Source organism: Syzygium oleosum, unplaced genomic scaffold (genome assembly GCF_021117445.2).
Source record: "Syzygium oleosum isolate NSW1041296 unplaced genomic scaffold, Sole_v2.1 Sole_v2.03, whole genome shotgun sequence".
Classification (NCBI taxonomy): Eukaryota; Viridiplantae; Streptophyta; class Magnoliopsida; order Myrtales; family Myrtaceae; genus Syzygium; species Syzygium oleosum.
Genome location: NW_026607487.1, coordinates 3,066,173 through 3,083,343, shown reverse-complemented (window position 1 = coordinate 3,083,343; position 17,171 = coordinate 3,066,173). Strand labels below are relative to the sequence as shown.

At 42.6% G+C, this 17,171-nt stretch overlaps 1 protein-coding gene across 1 annotated transcript; it reads right to left on the bottom strand.

The window, feature by feature from the left end:
• Positions 1–574: 574 nt before the first annotated feature.
• On the bottom strand, positions 575–5,292 carry LOC115691901 (F-box/LRR-repeat protein 3). The gene is made up of 7 exons (XM_030618643.2): positions 4,557–5,292; positions 3,748–3,873; positions 3,549–3,653; positions 3,056–3,452; positions 2,675–2,804; positions 2,293–2,587; positions 575–1,189 (listed from the first exon to the last, which is right to left on the bottom strand). Exons 1-7 carry the CDS (start codon positions 5,232–5,234, stop codon positions 944–946), a joined length of 1,977 nt encoding a protein of 658 aa, XP_030474503.2. The 5' UTR covers positions 5,235–5,292; the 3' UTR covers positions 575–943.
• Positions 5,293–17,171: the final 11,879 nt, after the last annotated feature.

Below are 17,171 nucleotides of genomic sequence, written 5' to 3'. Positions count from 1 at the left end.
TCAAGTCCTAAAACTTATCACGAAAGTGCAATCAAATCCTAAAACTTATCACAAAGGTGCAATTAAATTTTAGGACTTGTTTACACTTTCGTGACAAATTTTAGGACTTGTTTGCACTTTTTGAAAGTTTTAGAACTCAATTGCACTTTCCTAACAAGTTTTAGGACTTCATTACACATTATGGAAGCTTTAGGACTCAATTGCACGTTCGTGATAAATTTTAGGACTTTGAATGCACTTATTCCTGGTGTTAAAGAAAGTGGTGGGATTGTTTGGCCTGAAAGGAAAGGGTCAAGTCCTTTGAATTCTCGCATTTACCTTCCCTTTACCTTCCCTTTGTGCTTTTTCTCATAAGGAAGTAACGCCTTGCTTACAGATTCCCTGCCTTTTTTCACCGCTTGGTGCACCCAACAAGCGATCCTCCGAGCCTTTGCGGCGACTTCAAAAGCATCAAGTGCTGATGTGCCACATCTCTTATTACACAAATCAGTCGACATGATTAATTGGAATGGAATATATTCAAAGGGCTCGCAGAAGCAACTTTTAAACTTTGATTACATAGGCAAGGCCGAGATCCTTGAAACCAGGGTGAATTATGAGTAAGTTTATCAGTTCAGATCAAGTAGGCTGTATGAAGCAAGAGTTCCAAGTACAAAGAACTTCCAAAACCCACCTACACATGGTTTTCACCAAGAAGAGAAAGTACACGTTGGATTGGACTACTATGGAAAGTAAGGTTACCCATTTCTGTATCCGAATTGTCGGCAAGGGTATTGGTTAAGTGAGTCTGATCTTCGTGCAGCACAATAAGCTATAGTTAAGTCAAATATAGACTGCTCAATACACCAGTTGAGCTGCTCTAGGGCACATCTAATTCCAGAAACTATGTGAGATACGCCGGATCTTTGATACCGAGCACATGATTCTGGGTGTGATCTGTCTGCTAATCCCATCTTATCTTGCAGCCTCTAGCACGCAAAGTCTCGCGTACGTCAAAGGAAAGCTTGAATCTTAAAGCAGCGAGCAACTTGACCTTTTTTATCCTGACCCAGCACGTCCGAAGTGCGAGCTCAAAGCCTTCGACTGTCACTTTGTTGAGATGCACCAGCTTCGCCTCCTGCAGGCGTGTCAAATTGCTCATCACCATGCACAGCCCCATGTTAGAAATGTTGCAGTGGCTTAAGTTTATCTGCCACAAGCGTAGTAGTTGAGAAGCATAAGATTACATACTCAGCAAATTAAAGAACTAATTAGAACCGACCACAATATCCAGGCCTAGCTAGTAGCTCCTGAACAATAAATAATGGAACTGTTCATTAGCATTATAAGCTAAGCAGCTTCCATTTTCGAGATCAGCTTCTAAGTAATATTCATGGAGGTAAGAGCAGGCTACAAATTGTTTGGTTGTAGGAGCATGTGGATGAAATTTGTCTCACCTTTTAGCAAGTATTTAACAATTGTTAGGAGAAGGAGGTTTGATGTTTTGCAGATGAGACAACAGATTATTTGTGCTAATAGATATAGAATGGCAAATTTGAACATTTAGAAAGAAGGTTCACAAGCGACAATCAAAGGGACATGTAGGAAATGGGAAAGCATAACATAGTTCGCTTCTTTGATTGTACATGGTTCTTAATTTATTGTTGGGCATGTAGCAACAGTAGTAGGTAAGTTGCACCCCTGCTCTTTATTTCTAGTCAAGGACACTAAGTTTACCTATCAGAAAAGGTTACCAACCGTCTTCTCTCCTTTACTACTTTAGGCAAATAATTTGACGCTTTCTCACCAAAAAATGACAATGAAAGGAAGGAATTAAAAAAGGTTGATATCAGACAACCCACCATCATTTCTCTAGTTTCAGTGTGGTACACTAACTACTGAGAATAGCCGACCTAAAAGCAACAGGAAAAGGATATTAACTATCCATGTTCGATTAGTGAAAATGTTATTTTCCACAGGCAGCGCTTTTTCTAGATAAACAAGGGAGTTTTTATGATAAATTCAGTGGACCAAGTTAAAATAAAGAGAACTTGATGGGTTTTCGTGAATTTTAACAGATGTTGGATCTGAGAATTATGACACGAGAAATGCTCATATGAGTGCCCCTAAATTACTTGATAACATGTCCAAAATCCGATGAAGAGCACATTGACCCTCACGTTTCCATGAAATGGTACATTTTCAAACGTCTAGAAAGGTATCTCCCTCGAGGCTTTACTTTCATACTCTTACCATTCCTTATAAAAATTGTTATGATGAAAGTTAACTTATAGAGCCCTGCAGCAACTGTACCTGTCGCAAGTTCCGTGCATAGTAGGCAAGTGCCCAGAAGCCTGAATCATCAACATTTTCACAGTATTTCATGTCTAAATCAGCCAATCTCTTGCATCCGGCTGCAAGTGCTGTCAAACCAACACCTGTCACATTGACAAGCCCACGCATCTCTAGGTCCCAAAGTTCTTCTAATTGGCCAAGATATTTCATCCCTCTGTCTGTAACATCAGGGCAGTATGACAAATTGAGCCTCCTCAGCTTCTTGAAACCGCTTGATAGAGCAGCTAATGCATCGTCTCCAATCCCGGTACAACTACAGTCCATATTCAAGATACATTAAGAATTTTTTTACGATAAATACAAGTCTAAAAGGCAAATCTAATCGGTGTCAAAATATTACCGGTAAAGATCAATCTCACAGATCTTCCTGCATTTGGAGGCAATATGACCTAATCCTTTGTCAGATATAGTTGGGCATAGCGCCAGCTTTAAGCATGAAAGCTCCAAACAATTAGAAAGATACTCAAGTCCTGCAGGAGAAGGGGAGGATCTAATCAATGGTATTGAACAGAGAAAGTTTCAACGGTCAAACAGGAATTTCAGAAAGAAAAAGATGCACTAATGTCCAACAAAAGCATAAGTGTGCAAGAAGCAGAAAGGGCAAGATAAGCTTTGACAAACTGAAGTACTTGACAATCAGCCGTAAGGAACGAAATTACATGCTAACAGGAATTACAAAGAATGTGCGATTTCTTTGGTTTTCCAAATTTTCCCAAATTACCTGTATCGTTTATCCCACCACAATCAGTAAGATCAAGCTCCTCAAGTAGCAAACAAAATGATCCAAGGTAATAGAGACTTTTCTCAGTGATCATATTGCAAGATTCTAGCTTCAGACACGTTAGGTTGCGGCAAGAATCTGATATAGCAAAAATTGCCGCGTCGGTTATGGAATGGCAACATGTCAAGTCAAGGACCCTCAAGTTAACAAAGCCAGAGACGAGGCGCATGAGACCCAGGTTCGTCGCCCCTATGCACTTGCCTAGTCCAATTTCCACCAATGACGTGCAATTGCTCAATGCTTTGAAAGCGGAGTCTGAAACTCGAGCCCCGTCAATTTTAATGGCCTTCAGATTCTTCAAATCTTTAAAGCAGTGGAGAAGGCTTGATGAGCACTCCTGTTCACACGTCCAGATTGTAGATGAAATTTACTTTAAAGAGTACAGAAACACAGAGCAAGATGCACGAGTCGTGAAGCTGGAGAAAACACTAACCGTCAAGCTGTAACTTGCATTAAGCTGCACGAGATTTTCATGTCCTTTAACAACAGAGACCAAACCAGAAGAACTGATGCCATTGCACCTCGACATATCAATGACCTGCAAGCATCAAAGTCGCCCCTTAGCATTATGGACCTGTAAAACTTTCCCATCATCCTAAAAATGAGTATTATTCACATGCAACAACCATTACCCGCAACAAAGGGCATCCATTCCCGAGGAATTGTAATCCAGTGTTATCAATGAGAGAACAACCCACCAAAGCCAAAACTTCCAACTTTGGTAGAGAACCGATTGATCGCAGGGAGTCGTTTGTAACCTAAGGTAGCTCAGAGGTGAAAGTTTTGGAAAAAGAACACAATCAGAAACACAGAAAAAGAAAATCCTCAAGCAACAATGCATCGCAATTCACGATATTTCGTTTCTTAAAATCCCTGAAATCCAAAGGCATCCACCGTTCTAGAAATAACCAAAGCCTGCCATTCGGATTCAAAATTATATCTTAAAGCACAATCTTTTTCCATGAACCAGGTTCAACTTGCATCTCTTATTCACAAGCATCTACTCATATAGCATAGATGATGCAAGAAGCAAAAAACCAGGAAGAGAGAAGAGTAGTGAGAGAGAGAGCAAAACATAAAATCTTCCCAAATATAACCAACCCGCACAAACGGGGCAACTGGCAAGGATACTCTTAATCCTTACGTCGACAGCATCGGAAAGCTCTACTAAAAACAGAAACTTTCTACATCGAAAAATTTAGAGTTAATAAAATCCAGTAAATTCGACACATTTCAAGAAATTGGAAAACTGCAAACATCATCTTTTTACAGTACAAAGCATATGTTACTGTAGCCCGACAAATGCACTGATAAATGAAGCAAGGGCCGCCACCGTTAACCCTTTGCTTGCACATTAAAAATGATGAACCCTATCAACCCAGGAACAGCATATTCGACTTTCTAAATTTGAAACGAGAGCGAAGAATCAAAAGCAGCGAACCTTGAGGTAAGACAAATCAAGGAACTTCAAGCCCACGCACTTCTTGCACAATAGATCCACCCCTAAATCAGTAATCTCCATGCACCACTTCAAGCTCACCTTCTCCAACCTCCCACAACCCACAGCGATCTTGGCCAACCCGACGTCGGTCACTCCCAAGCACTTGTCCATCTTCACTTCCCTCAGCCTCTCCCCGCACGACAGCGCCGCCGCCTCCCGGTCCCCGAACCCGCAACAATGCGACACGTCGACGCTCTCCAGATAAGCGCACGCCCTTATCACCTGCTCGAGCCCGCAGTGGCCCAGCCCGGTGGACCGGCTCAGCACCAGCTTCCTCAGGCCCCGGGCCCAGCCCAGCGGGTCGCGGCTCCTCGGCGGCGGCAGGAGGGAAGGGGCCCGCGGGAACACGCTGGGCGCGCTCCCGCTCAGCAGCACCGAGACGGCGGCGTCGTCAATCCGGGGGCAGACGGAGAGGTCCAGCGTGTGGAGGCGAGGGTAGTTGGCGAGGAGTGAGTGGAGGTACTCGGCGCGCAGGACGCGGAGGGAGGAGCGCGCGAGGGCGTCGATCCGGTGGAAGTCGCGGCACGCGAGCCGCCACGACTTGCGATCAGCGTCGGAGGCGAGGCCCTTGTAGATGCGGACGAGCAGGTCCTCCGTCAGGCTCTCGAGCGACGCCATGAAAGAGCAAAAGCTAGAGAGAGAGAGAGAGAGAGAGAGAGTTCTGCGGAAAACGGAACGATTCGAGGAAGAAGAAGGAGGAGAAGATCAGTGAAACGCGGCGGCGGAGGGAGGGCGCTGCTTTAGGTGGGGACGAAGAGGAAGAGGAGGCGGAGGTGGAGGAGGGGGCGGTGATCGGGGCGAGGGAGGGGCGGAGGAGCCGCGAGGCGGCGGCGGCGGCGCTGGGCGGATTTCATGGCTCAGATCGGCGGGCGAGATATGAAGCGGGCGCGACGGAGCGGAGCGGAGGCGGAGGAGTTAGTTTGGATACGGCGACGAAGTTGCCGAGAAGAGAGAGAGCGAGAGAGAGAGAAATGTATGGGAAAAGAGAGAGAGAGAGCGTGCGTGATCCAATGCGGAGCTGCCCATGCCCACCGAGCCAGATGAACGGCGGGACCGGCTCTATTCAACTGATTTTTCCCTCGAGGGTCGCCTGATCGGTTCGAATCGGGCGGCTGAGATGCGGGCCACGTGGAGGAGTGGGTGGCGGGTGGTGCCGCAGGGGATCGCGGCCGCCGCCCGGGGGGTGATGCAAGGATGTGTACGGTGGGGGGGCGGGACGGACGGTGGGTGCGGGGGGCCCACGTGAACGTGCAAGGACCGTACCTATTTCCGTTCCAGCGAGTCAAAAGATAAGAACAGAACCGTAACCAAGCACCAAATGTTGTTGCGCCCCCGCGGTGGGGACCCACCCCCCATTTTTTCCCCCGATGTTCTTATTCATTCCTTTTCTCTCTTTTCATTTTCCTTGATAAAAAAAAAATATATATATATATATATATATATATATTTTTTTTTTCTAATCTAAAAAATCCAAATGATTCGGACCGTAAAACCCGTCCCTAAGCCCGATGACTCGGTTAAACTCGGACCTTTTCGATCAATGCGGGCGGGTCCCGATCCGGCACGAATTTGCATGCGATTAGTAGGATCTGAATGAAGGACCTCTGATTCCTTGAATAGATATAACATTTGCACCTCGGTTCGAGTAGATTACCCCTTGCGAATGCACATACGGCATCCCGTGATTGTCAATCGATTAATAATAGTTCATCTGAATGGTTGCCCCGGCCCTCGAAGATAACTCGAGGGAGAGAAGCCACAACAACCGCCCGGAGATCAATAGCCTAGACAAACAGTAAAAACAGCCGGTCCCATACCTAAACCTATACTCGAGAAAGTTATTGCATCCCGTTTTGATGTACACCGCCGGGGAACGCAATTTATCGCGAGGCAGGTCGTGCGGCGCCGGTGCTCGAAGACAGGCACCCGATCACAAAGGAGAAATCCTTAAACCGACCACGTCCACGGGCTTCGCAGCAATTCAGAACGGTCCAAATCCCGGGGCACCAAGAATACATTTCTCACCCGGAGACTAATTATACATTTAAAAAAACCGTACGGTTTCATCAAACTGGTCATCGCAGCCGGGGGCTACCTAATCTATACCAGAAGATTCAAAAAAAAAAAACACAAAGGAGAGAATTCAAATGCACGTGATAAGGCATGACGGACCGATCACGCCCTTACATTATCGATATAATAATAATAATAATCAAACGTGCATAGTTATATTCGTGTGACTTCGGATGTGGACGGGTGGTGGTGGTGGCGGGTGGGCCGTTGTACCCCGCGTAGACTCCGTGGGCGGCGGACCTTTTTTTTTTTCCCTAATGGGGGAAGTGGGGGCAGGGAAGAAGATGCTCTTGGGAGGACGATGCGGAGAGCATCGCACAAGGACTGCCGTCTGCCGTCTGCCGTGCCCACGAAAGAAGGAACCCCTCCGCAAATATTATATGATTCTTCCCTCCGCATCGAGGGGGCTATAAAATCTTTGTTGAATCGATCCGATCAATCGGGAATCGACAGCCACCCCCCGCTTTATTCCATTCGAGGCGACGCGCTAAGATTAGCCGGGGGGCGGGGTTAGGCGGTTCCAGGTTTCAGTCCGGGTTCACGTCCCGAAACTTGAAACCTGCTCGTCGGGAACCGGTTCCCCCAGTTTCTTTGGAATCTGGAACCTACACTGCCGTTTCGCCGGAATTGATCCCGCGACGAAATATAATTCACTAAAAGTCGTTCTTCGGTTTTTAATGAGAGGGGACCGGGTTCTGCGGCGACTCGAGACAGGAGATATTCGGGCAAGAACAAAGAACTTGTTTATTTTGATCAAAGGACACGAACTTCGAACTCTATAGACGATTCAAATGGATCTGACCAACTACTGACTGGCAACGTGACATTTGAACTCCATCGTTACCATGCTCCAAAACTATTGTGCTGAAAACGTAGATGACTATAGCTAAAGAAACTGAAAGTACGGTACGACAAAGTAAAGATAATTCCCAAACCACGATAACTGTACTTTTAAGCCTTTTGTCAGATTACATCTAATAACTGCCGTCGGTCTCATCTTTTCCTTCATCTCAATTTTCTCAAATAACTACTGCTTGACCCTGTCCTTGCTTTGACACTTGTCATCGATCTCTTCTTTGTCTTGACACTTGTTATTTCCTATGAGGTAACTGTCATCGATCTTGTTTTTATTTTGACATCTGCCCTTCTACCTATGGTAACCGTCATCGATCTTGTTCCTGTCTCGACATCTGTCTCTTCTTGCCAAGTATCCATCATTGATCGTGCAAAAAACCACGTGTTCCTTTTCTTATCGATAGCTTCGATGGCCTGGTATTTTCATAACAATTCTCGTCAACAATCCACAGTACGAATACCCGGGCAGCAACTATTTCTTCTATGACATCAATCTTTTCAATTTTCAAATTCTTAAACTTCCCACTAGGATATTTTAATGATTGCCAGCTATCTGCTGTCGTAATCTTGATAGCCAAACATTTATGGCTTACGTCACCTCTCATCGATGATCCTGATGTATTTATCCTTGTTTCTTTTCGTGTATTTATTTTTACTGTCAACGACCTAATTAATTTATTGGCGTCAACAGTTGCATACCCTAAAACCTAGAACTTGCCCCATCACGGGTAGGGGTGATCAAATCGGAATTTCGTGCATTTTCAGTTCGGTCCGAATAATAAGAAAGTGACTATTTCTTATTCCGGTTCGGATAGTTTGGGTTCAGTTTGTTGAACCGAACCGAACCGAAAATCGTCCCTCTTCTTAATATTACAATTTACACAATCTCTCTCCTTTTTCACTAAACATCTTCTTAATATTACAAAAAAAAAAAAAAAAAAACTGAACCGAACCGGATTTTCGATATGGGTTATATTCGGTTCCATTCATAGCTAATGCACACCCAAACGGTTTAGTTCGGGTTTCCGATTCAGTTCAGTTCGGGCTTTTAAGAAACCCGAACCGAACCGAGCCGTTGACGCCCCTACTCATAAGTTCGAGAGTCGATTTCAGGGTCTACCCATGAAACCAATTTCCTTTTTATTTTTAGTTTCATTTTTAGTTATTGTATAAATCTAATGCACCTTTTTAACCCCATTCTTTATCCGTCAGCCAAAAAAAAAAAACCTCATTCTTTATCCAAAAACGTAATTCTACCAAACGTGTCGTGTGGAATTTAATCAAAATAATGCATTACAAACAAAATGGACCGTTGTATTTAATTAGCCAAAGTAATTGTCAAAAGCCGCCTTACAATTTTCTCGGATTCCAAGTTTTATTTTTTATTTTTTTTGGGTCAAAATCCAAGTTTTAGTTTAAATATATCTTTTCTTGAATTGCAGTCCAGCTTCAGATCGTCAATAGCCTGAAGCAGCTTCTCCCTCGCATCCCTCCGGTGCAGCTTCGTCATGATCTTCACCTACAAATCACACAACCCATCATCACAATTTGCAATCTGATCCAACTCGACGAGGAGGAAATCATTTGTTAGTGAAAACAGATCGCCATAGGTTCGAGAACTCGACGCACAAAGGATTTTACCTCTTTCTGTCGCGAGGCCATGTCGAGAATGTCCGCCTGGACACATCGTACTTCTACGTTAGAAAGCCAAGGAGTCACTCACGTAGAGGAAGATTCGGGTTTCGTAGAACGAGAAAGCCAAAGTGCACAAGTCAATTTCTAGTTTAAGGTTCTGTAGGGTTCGGTTCTCAGTTTCTCAATCCAGTTCCTCCGGGAACCGATAGTATAGGTTCCTAAAAATATGGAATTGGGAACCAGATTGGATCTCATCAAAACCTAAAATCGGATTGATTCCCAGTTCTACCCTGAAATCATGCTCGTCCCTATTGATTAGAGTTCGAAGAGGGATGTCAAAAATACCCGAACCTAACCAAACAGAAGATTTCGGGTCTTTTCCAATTTGGGTCTCGTTCAGTTCGTGTAATAAGTAAAGGAATCCGAGTAGTTTGACGATTCGGTTCGGTTCAAGCCGGTTCATGGCGTCGTAATCTGAGTAATTTTTTTTGTCTGAATTTATAAATATGTTAAAATCTAATATCCAACCAACAAAAGCCTTCCTTTTGGGGGGCCAGCATAGAAGTATTTAGTTGCATTTGATCGCATCACGTCGATATTACGTCTCGTTGTGACTACAATTTTTCACATTTATTTTTGTTTATTTATCAGCGCCTTAGCGTTTTTTTAGTATCATGGATCCGTTGATTATTGTGGAAGGGAAAATACCATGAGACTACGACGCACGCTACAAAATAAAATAGAAAAATATTGATGATAATCATGGCCGGTGTCGGGGCCGGCCTTCGTGTACTTCGACTAGTCCAACTGTCTAGATAATTTGAAGGGCGCGCTCCCCGCATCGACATCGATACGGTGTATTCGGGATTTTACTCCTAAAATGATGGTCAATTTTTCCATTCTGGCATGCTCTGACCGATTCAAACAGTATAGTTCAAAGCTTTTCTTTTCTTTTGCTTCTTTCTTTCCCCGATTTTGATTGACCATAATTTTGGATCAGTTTCGATCGTAATGCCAACTTTTCTCCCCCAAACGCTTGATTTCGAGCAAGCAGACAATACATTGAACATTGAAGTAGGTGGTGATGTAGTGAAGCGGAGGAAGAGAGCGGCCGCAAGAGACATTAGCCGGAGAAGAAGAAATTGTTCGCGTAACGTCGGGGGTGGTCGATAGGTCGAAAGGGGGCGGAGGAAGCGGCGGGTACCGAAGCGACCAATTGTAAAGTCACGGTATTTGATTGAAAAAAGAAATTTAGGTGCACGATTGTAGAATGGGTACGAGTTCAAATACTCGCATGTCATTATTCCGGAATTACGATGCACGTTGGAGCGGATGTTATATTTCCTTAGTGAGGAATTACCGTGCTTCTAGCTAGATGGCCAAAGCTAGAAAATCCGATCTAGTATGGGTCGACACGATTCGGATAGAGAACCAAATCGAATTGGACAAAATTATTTTTGTTTCGAAAAAGACTCGAATCGAACTACATAAAATGAGAATTATTGGATGTCAATTAATCCGATAATTATTCACGCACTCAAAGGTAAAGATATACAATCGACGGTTCTTCTTTTCTCGGAATATAATAGCTCTTATTAGAAAAATCGAAGCAAAAGAAAATGAAGTGGTGGCGGAACCCGGTGTGACTTAGTCGCGGGCCGAAATTCTGAAGCCGCGCACCCGAATTGGACCGGAAATTTCAGTCCAGTTTTATTCGATTTGATTCAACGGTTCGAACCAAGGTCGTGCTCATCCGATAGTTAAACGGGTCGAGTCGAGCTGGGTCGAGCCCGTCTTGAATAGGAGAGCTGTAGATGCGCAAGCCTTGCGATCACAATGCGGATCTGTTCCTGAGAACGTAGAAAAGCCCAAACAAAGTAGATGCACATAATGCAGTGTATTGCCATGATATTTTCACGGTCTTTGTCAATTTGAAATACTATATATATATGATTCATATGGCAAGCCTTAAAAGACAACATGTGCATCGACAGGGATGGACCCAATATGATTCTATCGGGTTATTCATATGTGGTCCATCGCCTGTCCATATATAAGCATTTTTCAAATTACTGTCACGCATCATTTGTCGCTTTCCCTGTTTTATTTTGGTGTCTTGTGTCGTTTTCTTATCCATGTTGTTTCTAATATCGATCAAATAGCCCCGACAGGCACATATACATCATCCTCTAACAAACGTGTATGCCCTTTTAAGTGGGGATATATGTATATTACGAGGATGTGTGACTGCCTCGAAAGAGCTAAGATGATGAGGATACGCATCGTTGACTCATATGGCAAGCCTTAAAGACAACATACGCGTCGACAGGTGGTGGACCAAATATGGATCAACCGAATGATCCGTATTCGATCCACCGCCTGTCAATACATAAGCATATTTAAGACATTGTCACTTATCATTTGTCGTTTTTCCTGTTATTTTAGCCTTTTGTGTTGTTTTTTTTTTTATCCATGTTGTTCCTAATATTGATCAAGTAGTCCCAGCAAGTACATATACATCACCCTCTAACTTACGTACATAGCCTTTAGAGTGAGGGTATATATATGCATATATGCGGACGTGTGACTGCATGCAAAGGCTAATATAACGAGGATATATAGTTGATTTATATGGCAAGCCTTAAAAGACAACATGTGCAACGACAAGTGGTATAGCAAATACGAATCTATTGAATAATTCACAATATCTAATCCATCATCGATAATTTGGCATTTTTCCCGTTGTTTTGGTTTCATATATTGTTTTTCTTATATGTATATTGTTTCTTGTATCTATCAAATAGTTCTGGCATGTACATATGAATCATCCTCTAACATACATATATACCCTTTTGAGTGAGGATATATGTACATATCAAGATGTGTGACCGCACCAAATTAGTCAATACCTATCGTTAATTCATATGGCAAGCCTTAAAGACAACATGTGCATCGGCAGGTGATGGACCAAATATGAATCTATTGGACGATTCATATTTGGTCCATCACCTGACAATACATAAGCATCCTTAAGACATTGTCACCTATCATTTGTTGTTTTCCTTCTATTTTGCTTTTTCTTTGTTGTTGTTTATTTCATCCATGCTATTTCTAATATTGATCGAATAGCCCCCTATACGTACATATACATCATCCTCTAACAGACATATATACCCTTTTGAGAAAGATATATGCACATACAAGGATGTGTTGCTGCACCAGAAAAGCTAACATATATGAGGATATATATTGTTGGCTCATATGGCAAGCCTTAAAGACAACATGTGCATCGACAGGTGATGAACCAAATATGAATCACCTGATAGATTCATATTTGGTCCATCGCCTGTCAATACATAAGCATCCTTAAGGCATTGTCACTTATCACTTGTCATTTTTCTTGTTAGTTTGGTTTTTTGTGTTGTTTTTTTATCCTTGCTATTTCTAATATTGACCAAATAGCCCCGGCATGTACATATACAACATCCTCTAACAGACAATACCCTTTTGAGTGACGATATATGCGTACACGAGAATGTGATACTGCACCAGAGGAGCTAACATATATGAGGATATATATCATTGGTGTTCATATGGCAAGCCTTAAAGACAACATGTGCGTCAACAGGTTGTGGATCAAATATGAATCTACCGAATGATTCATATTTGATCCACCGCCTGTCAACACATAAGCATCCTTAAAACACTGTCACCTATCAATTATCGTTTCTCATTTTATTTTGGTTTTATTTTTATGTCGTGTTTTTACATCCGTATTGTTTCTAAGACTGATCAAGTAGACCCAGTACATACATATACATCATCCTCTAACATACATATATACCCAAAAGAGATAATATATATATACACATTTAGAGTAATTCTTATATCTGTGTGCGTAACAACACCTGAAGAGATAATATATTATCAAACTGAAACTTTCCTCAAAAAAAAAATTTCACAAAACTTTGATGCGCCTTGTTTGTGTAAGTTGGAAGTATAATTTATGGTGAAATGAACGTGTGAGTTATGTTAGAAAAAATCCTATATCGAAAATTTGGCCCATGACTAATTAAGTTTTTTAGTAAATATGAATCCACCAAAATACATTGACAGGTTCGAACTTTTGGGCTCCCTCAGTGCGAACTCCCGTACCGAGGGTATCTAGACTATAAGCCATTTATGCTTTAAAAGTTCTAAAAGTACAATTGATAAGATGCATGGAAGATATTTCACAAGCTGAAAAAGCCTATCCACGAGGAGAAGCTTTCGAGTCTATTTTTTTTGGCTTTTTTTTTTTTAAGAACCATGTCATTCTATTATGAAATGCATAACATTTTATCAATATCGAGATATTTCCAACATGATGATTCAAACATGCGTGTACGTACGTACGTACGTACGTACGTATGTATGCAACTCAACATGCATATACGTCTACAATGTACATTCAAATACTAAGAGCTTTCAATGGGCTTTTGAAATTTGAAACTTATGGAAGAAAAGGTCTCATTGAATTGAGCAATGCTTGTCTTTAAAAGTAGGATTAATATCACGAAAAACCCTAATCTTGTATACTTGTGATAATTTTACTCCAAACTATTTTTTTTACCACAAAAAATCTCAAACTAATACACTTGTGACAATTTTGCCCCGAACTATTTTTTTAACCACCAAAAACCTCACACTAGTACACCTATGATAAAAAAAATAGTTTGGGGTAAATTTGTCATAAATGTACCAATTTTGGGTTTTTCGTGGTATTAATTACGAAAAATCCCAAACTAGTATACCTGTGACAAATTTCCTAATTCTATTCTCTCTATCTTCTCCATGCACGTTTCAAGTCTAATGCATGTTTCATTGACTTGATCTATGCACTTCATATGCGAAAGGTTGTATGAGTTTTTACCTTTCTGAATATCAATGTCCGGCAAGCCGAGGCGAGCAAAATTCTGACCCCAAATATTCTCTCCGACGCATCTTATGCTATCCTACGCTACCTTATCTAGTAATGACAATGCCCCCGCATAGTCGAGAAGCGGCTAGCAATGATCCGCATCATCAGATCGATACGAAGCTGCGTGTACCGGGAAATTATGATGGATTTCGAGGGGGAGACTAGACTGGAGCAAAAGCAAGAATTGCCCCTTGGTGGGAATCAGATGGTCAATTCATCTTTCGTTTGCTTGTTCATGGGACAGTGTCGATGCATGGGGTTCTGAATATATAGGAAGATGAACGGAGGGAGTCGGAGCCGACGAGCATCGTGTTGACATGGCGACATGATGCGATTTTGGCGCTGGCAGTGGATAACATGTGACGACACCCCGTGAACATATGGTGACATCTATGTCGAAGGGGCCGACGGGAACCTGGGGAACTTTGTCATAGCTGTCTTCTATCTGGATTGAATGCACAAAAGCTTGAATCAAAATGTTTGAAAGGGATTCCATTTTGCCAAAAGATCGCAGATAGATATTTAGATGCTTCCCGAGGATGGTGTCATCGTCCAGCTAAGCCAAGTACCGCATGTCGAGGATCGCGACATTTTCTTGTCCTACTTACCAAGCGATGATTGGCTTGAATGGACTAGGAAAATGGACGGGAATGGAGATGATAGGCACACGGCACACGTTCGATTTCCCGTAATGGTGAGTTTAATTGATGTGCGAGAGGCATGCTCAGTTCCCTACTCTGCTGAAAACGTAAACAATTCCATGTTCGGGTCGCTTGATCACTCGATATTTACCGATCTTAAGTGGGCAAAATTATCGTCACCAAAAGGAAATGGGTTTGGTCCAAGCGTCTAGCAATGTTGTCGATGGTGGCGATCGCATCAAACACGACAATCATTTCTCGGGAAAAGTGTTAGAAAAGTCATAAACATTTTGCATTGATGCCAATTTATTCCTAAACCTTTTTTTGGTACCAATTCAGTCTTAAACCTTTTGTCTTTGTGCCATTCCAGTCATTCCGGTTAATTTTGGCCGGATTTTACTGATGTGGACGTCAGCCGGCCTACGTGGCACCACCGGCGATGGCATACACAATTTTTAATAACATTTTAATATTTTTCTAATTTTTAATTTATTCTTTTTTAAAAAAATTCTTTTTCTTTTTCTTTCCCTTTCTTCTTCCTCTAGCCAGTCGCCAGCCCGACCGGCTAGAGGCCAAGGCCGGCAAGCCCCGCTGGCCACTGGCGAGGCTCGCCCTCGCCAGCGATGAGGAAGACGAGCCTTGCCAGCGGCTGGGCGAGGCACGACCTCGCTGGATCTGGCGAGGGTCGAGCTCGGATCTGGCAAGGTCGGGCCTCACCCATGGCCGGCGAGCCTCGACCCTCGCTAGATCCAGCGAGGGCGAGCCTCACCCAGCCCAGCACGAGCCTCGAGCCCTCGCCGGATGGCCGCGAGGTTAGCCTCGAGCTGGGCTGGGCGAGGCACGACCTCATCGAATCTGGCGGGGTCGGGCCTCCCCCATGGCCGACGAGGCTCAACCCTCTCCAAATCCGGCGAGGGCGAGCCTTGCCCAGCCTAGCGCAAGGCCACCCTCGCGGCCATCCGGTGAAGGTCAAGCATTGTCGCCCTTGCCAGTGGCCGCGGGACGGGGTGGGGCAAGGCTCGCCAGAGGCCGGCGGGTTCGCTGACCCTGGCCTCTAGCTCGGCGACCGGCTGGAGGAAGAAGAAAAGGAATGAAAAAGAAAAAAAAAGAATTTTTTTAAAAATAAATACAAAAATTCGAAAAATATTAAAATATTGTTAAAAGTTATCCATGTCATCGTCAGCGGTGCCACGTAGGTCAGCCAGCATCCACGTCAGTAAAATCAAGCCAAAATTAGCCGGAATGACTGAATTGGCACAAAGACAAAAGGTTTATGACTGAATTGATATAAAAAAAAAGGTTTAGGATTAAATTGGCATCAATGCAAAAGGTTTATGACTTTTTTGACACTTTTCCCTCATTTCTCTTAATTGCTCAATGATAAGGCATCTACTATTTGAGATTCAAGACGAGAAATATCATAATACGTGGTCCACATTGCACACTTCACAGGGTCCCAGAGACATATCGCGATGGCTTTTGTTCGGTGGATGCTAGAGTAGTCCCCCATTGAACTCTTTTACTTTCGGGTCATCTATCAAATGGCCAAATTATCATTCATGTTTGGTAGGATATAGCTCCCTAAACTTTCGCAACATTGGCCAAATTGCTATCACAACTTTAGATTCGGCATACACTATAATTGTACAATTTTTTAATATGAAAAATAGGTGAGAATCTTTGCGCAGCACCTACCTTTTTGCCCTTCGTCCTTTTCAAATGTTGGCAAGAATCTTGTGTAAGGCCTTGCATAGTGAGTCAAGCAAGTAAATGGTCCTATTTGTCATGAAACTCATGAAAGCCAATGAATTTCTAAGTTGGAAGCCATAATCAATGCAATCATAATATCCTATGCGCAATATTTTATGTGAATTCTAATGATGTATTAGCTAATTTTATTTTATTTTTCAAAAATGCTTTCCATTAACTGAAAGATAGTTTTTTATGTTTTCCATCCAACATTTCGTTATAGCCAGTCCACTGTACGTAACGAACTTAGATATTTTTGCATATGGAATCATATCAATCTTGATCATCTTAACACGGTGTGTATCACGAAACTCTTTCTTATGTACTTGAATCGAACTAGACGATGATATCGGTAAAATTTACTATGCCTTGATGGGTTTCCTTTTTCTCTATCTCAAATTAACGCTCTAAATCAAATAAAAAAAATAAAAACAAACAAACAAAATTCTAAACCTAATGCTTTCCATGCTTCTCTTTTACGTATAAGCGTGCTTACTTAGCTTTACTCTCTATTATTTACAATATCTATAGTTGTCGGCTCAAAGCAAATTAGAAAAAGAGATATTTCTTGATAAATCTACTTCAATGAAATTAGTATTTTATTCAATTGAAATGGTCAATCCTCAAACTCATCCTCTTTTT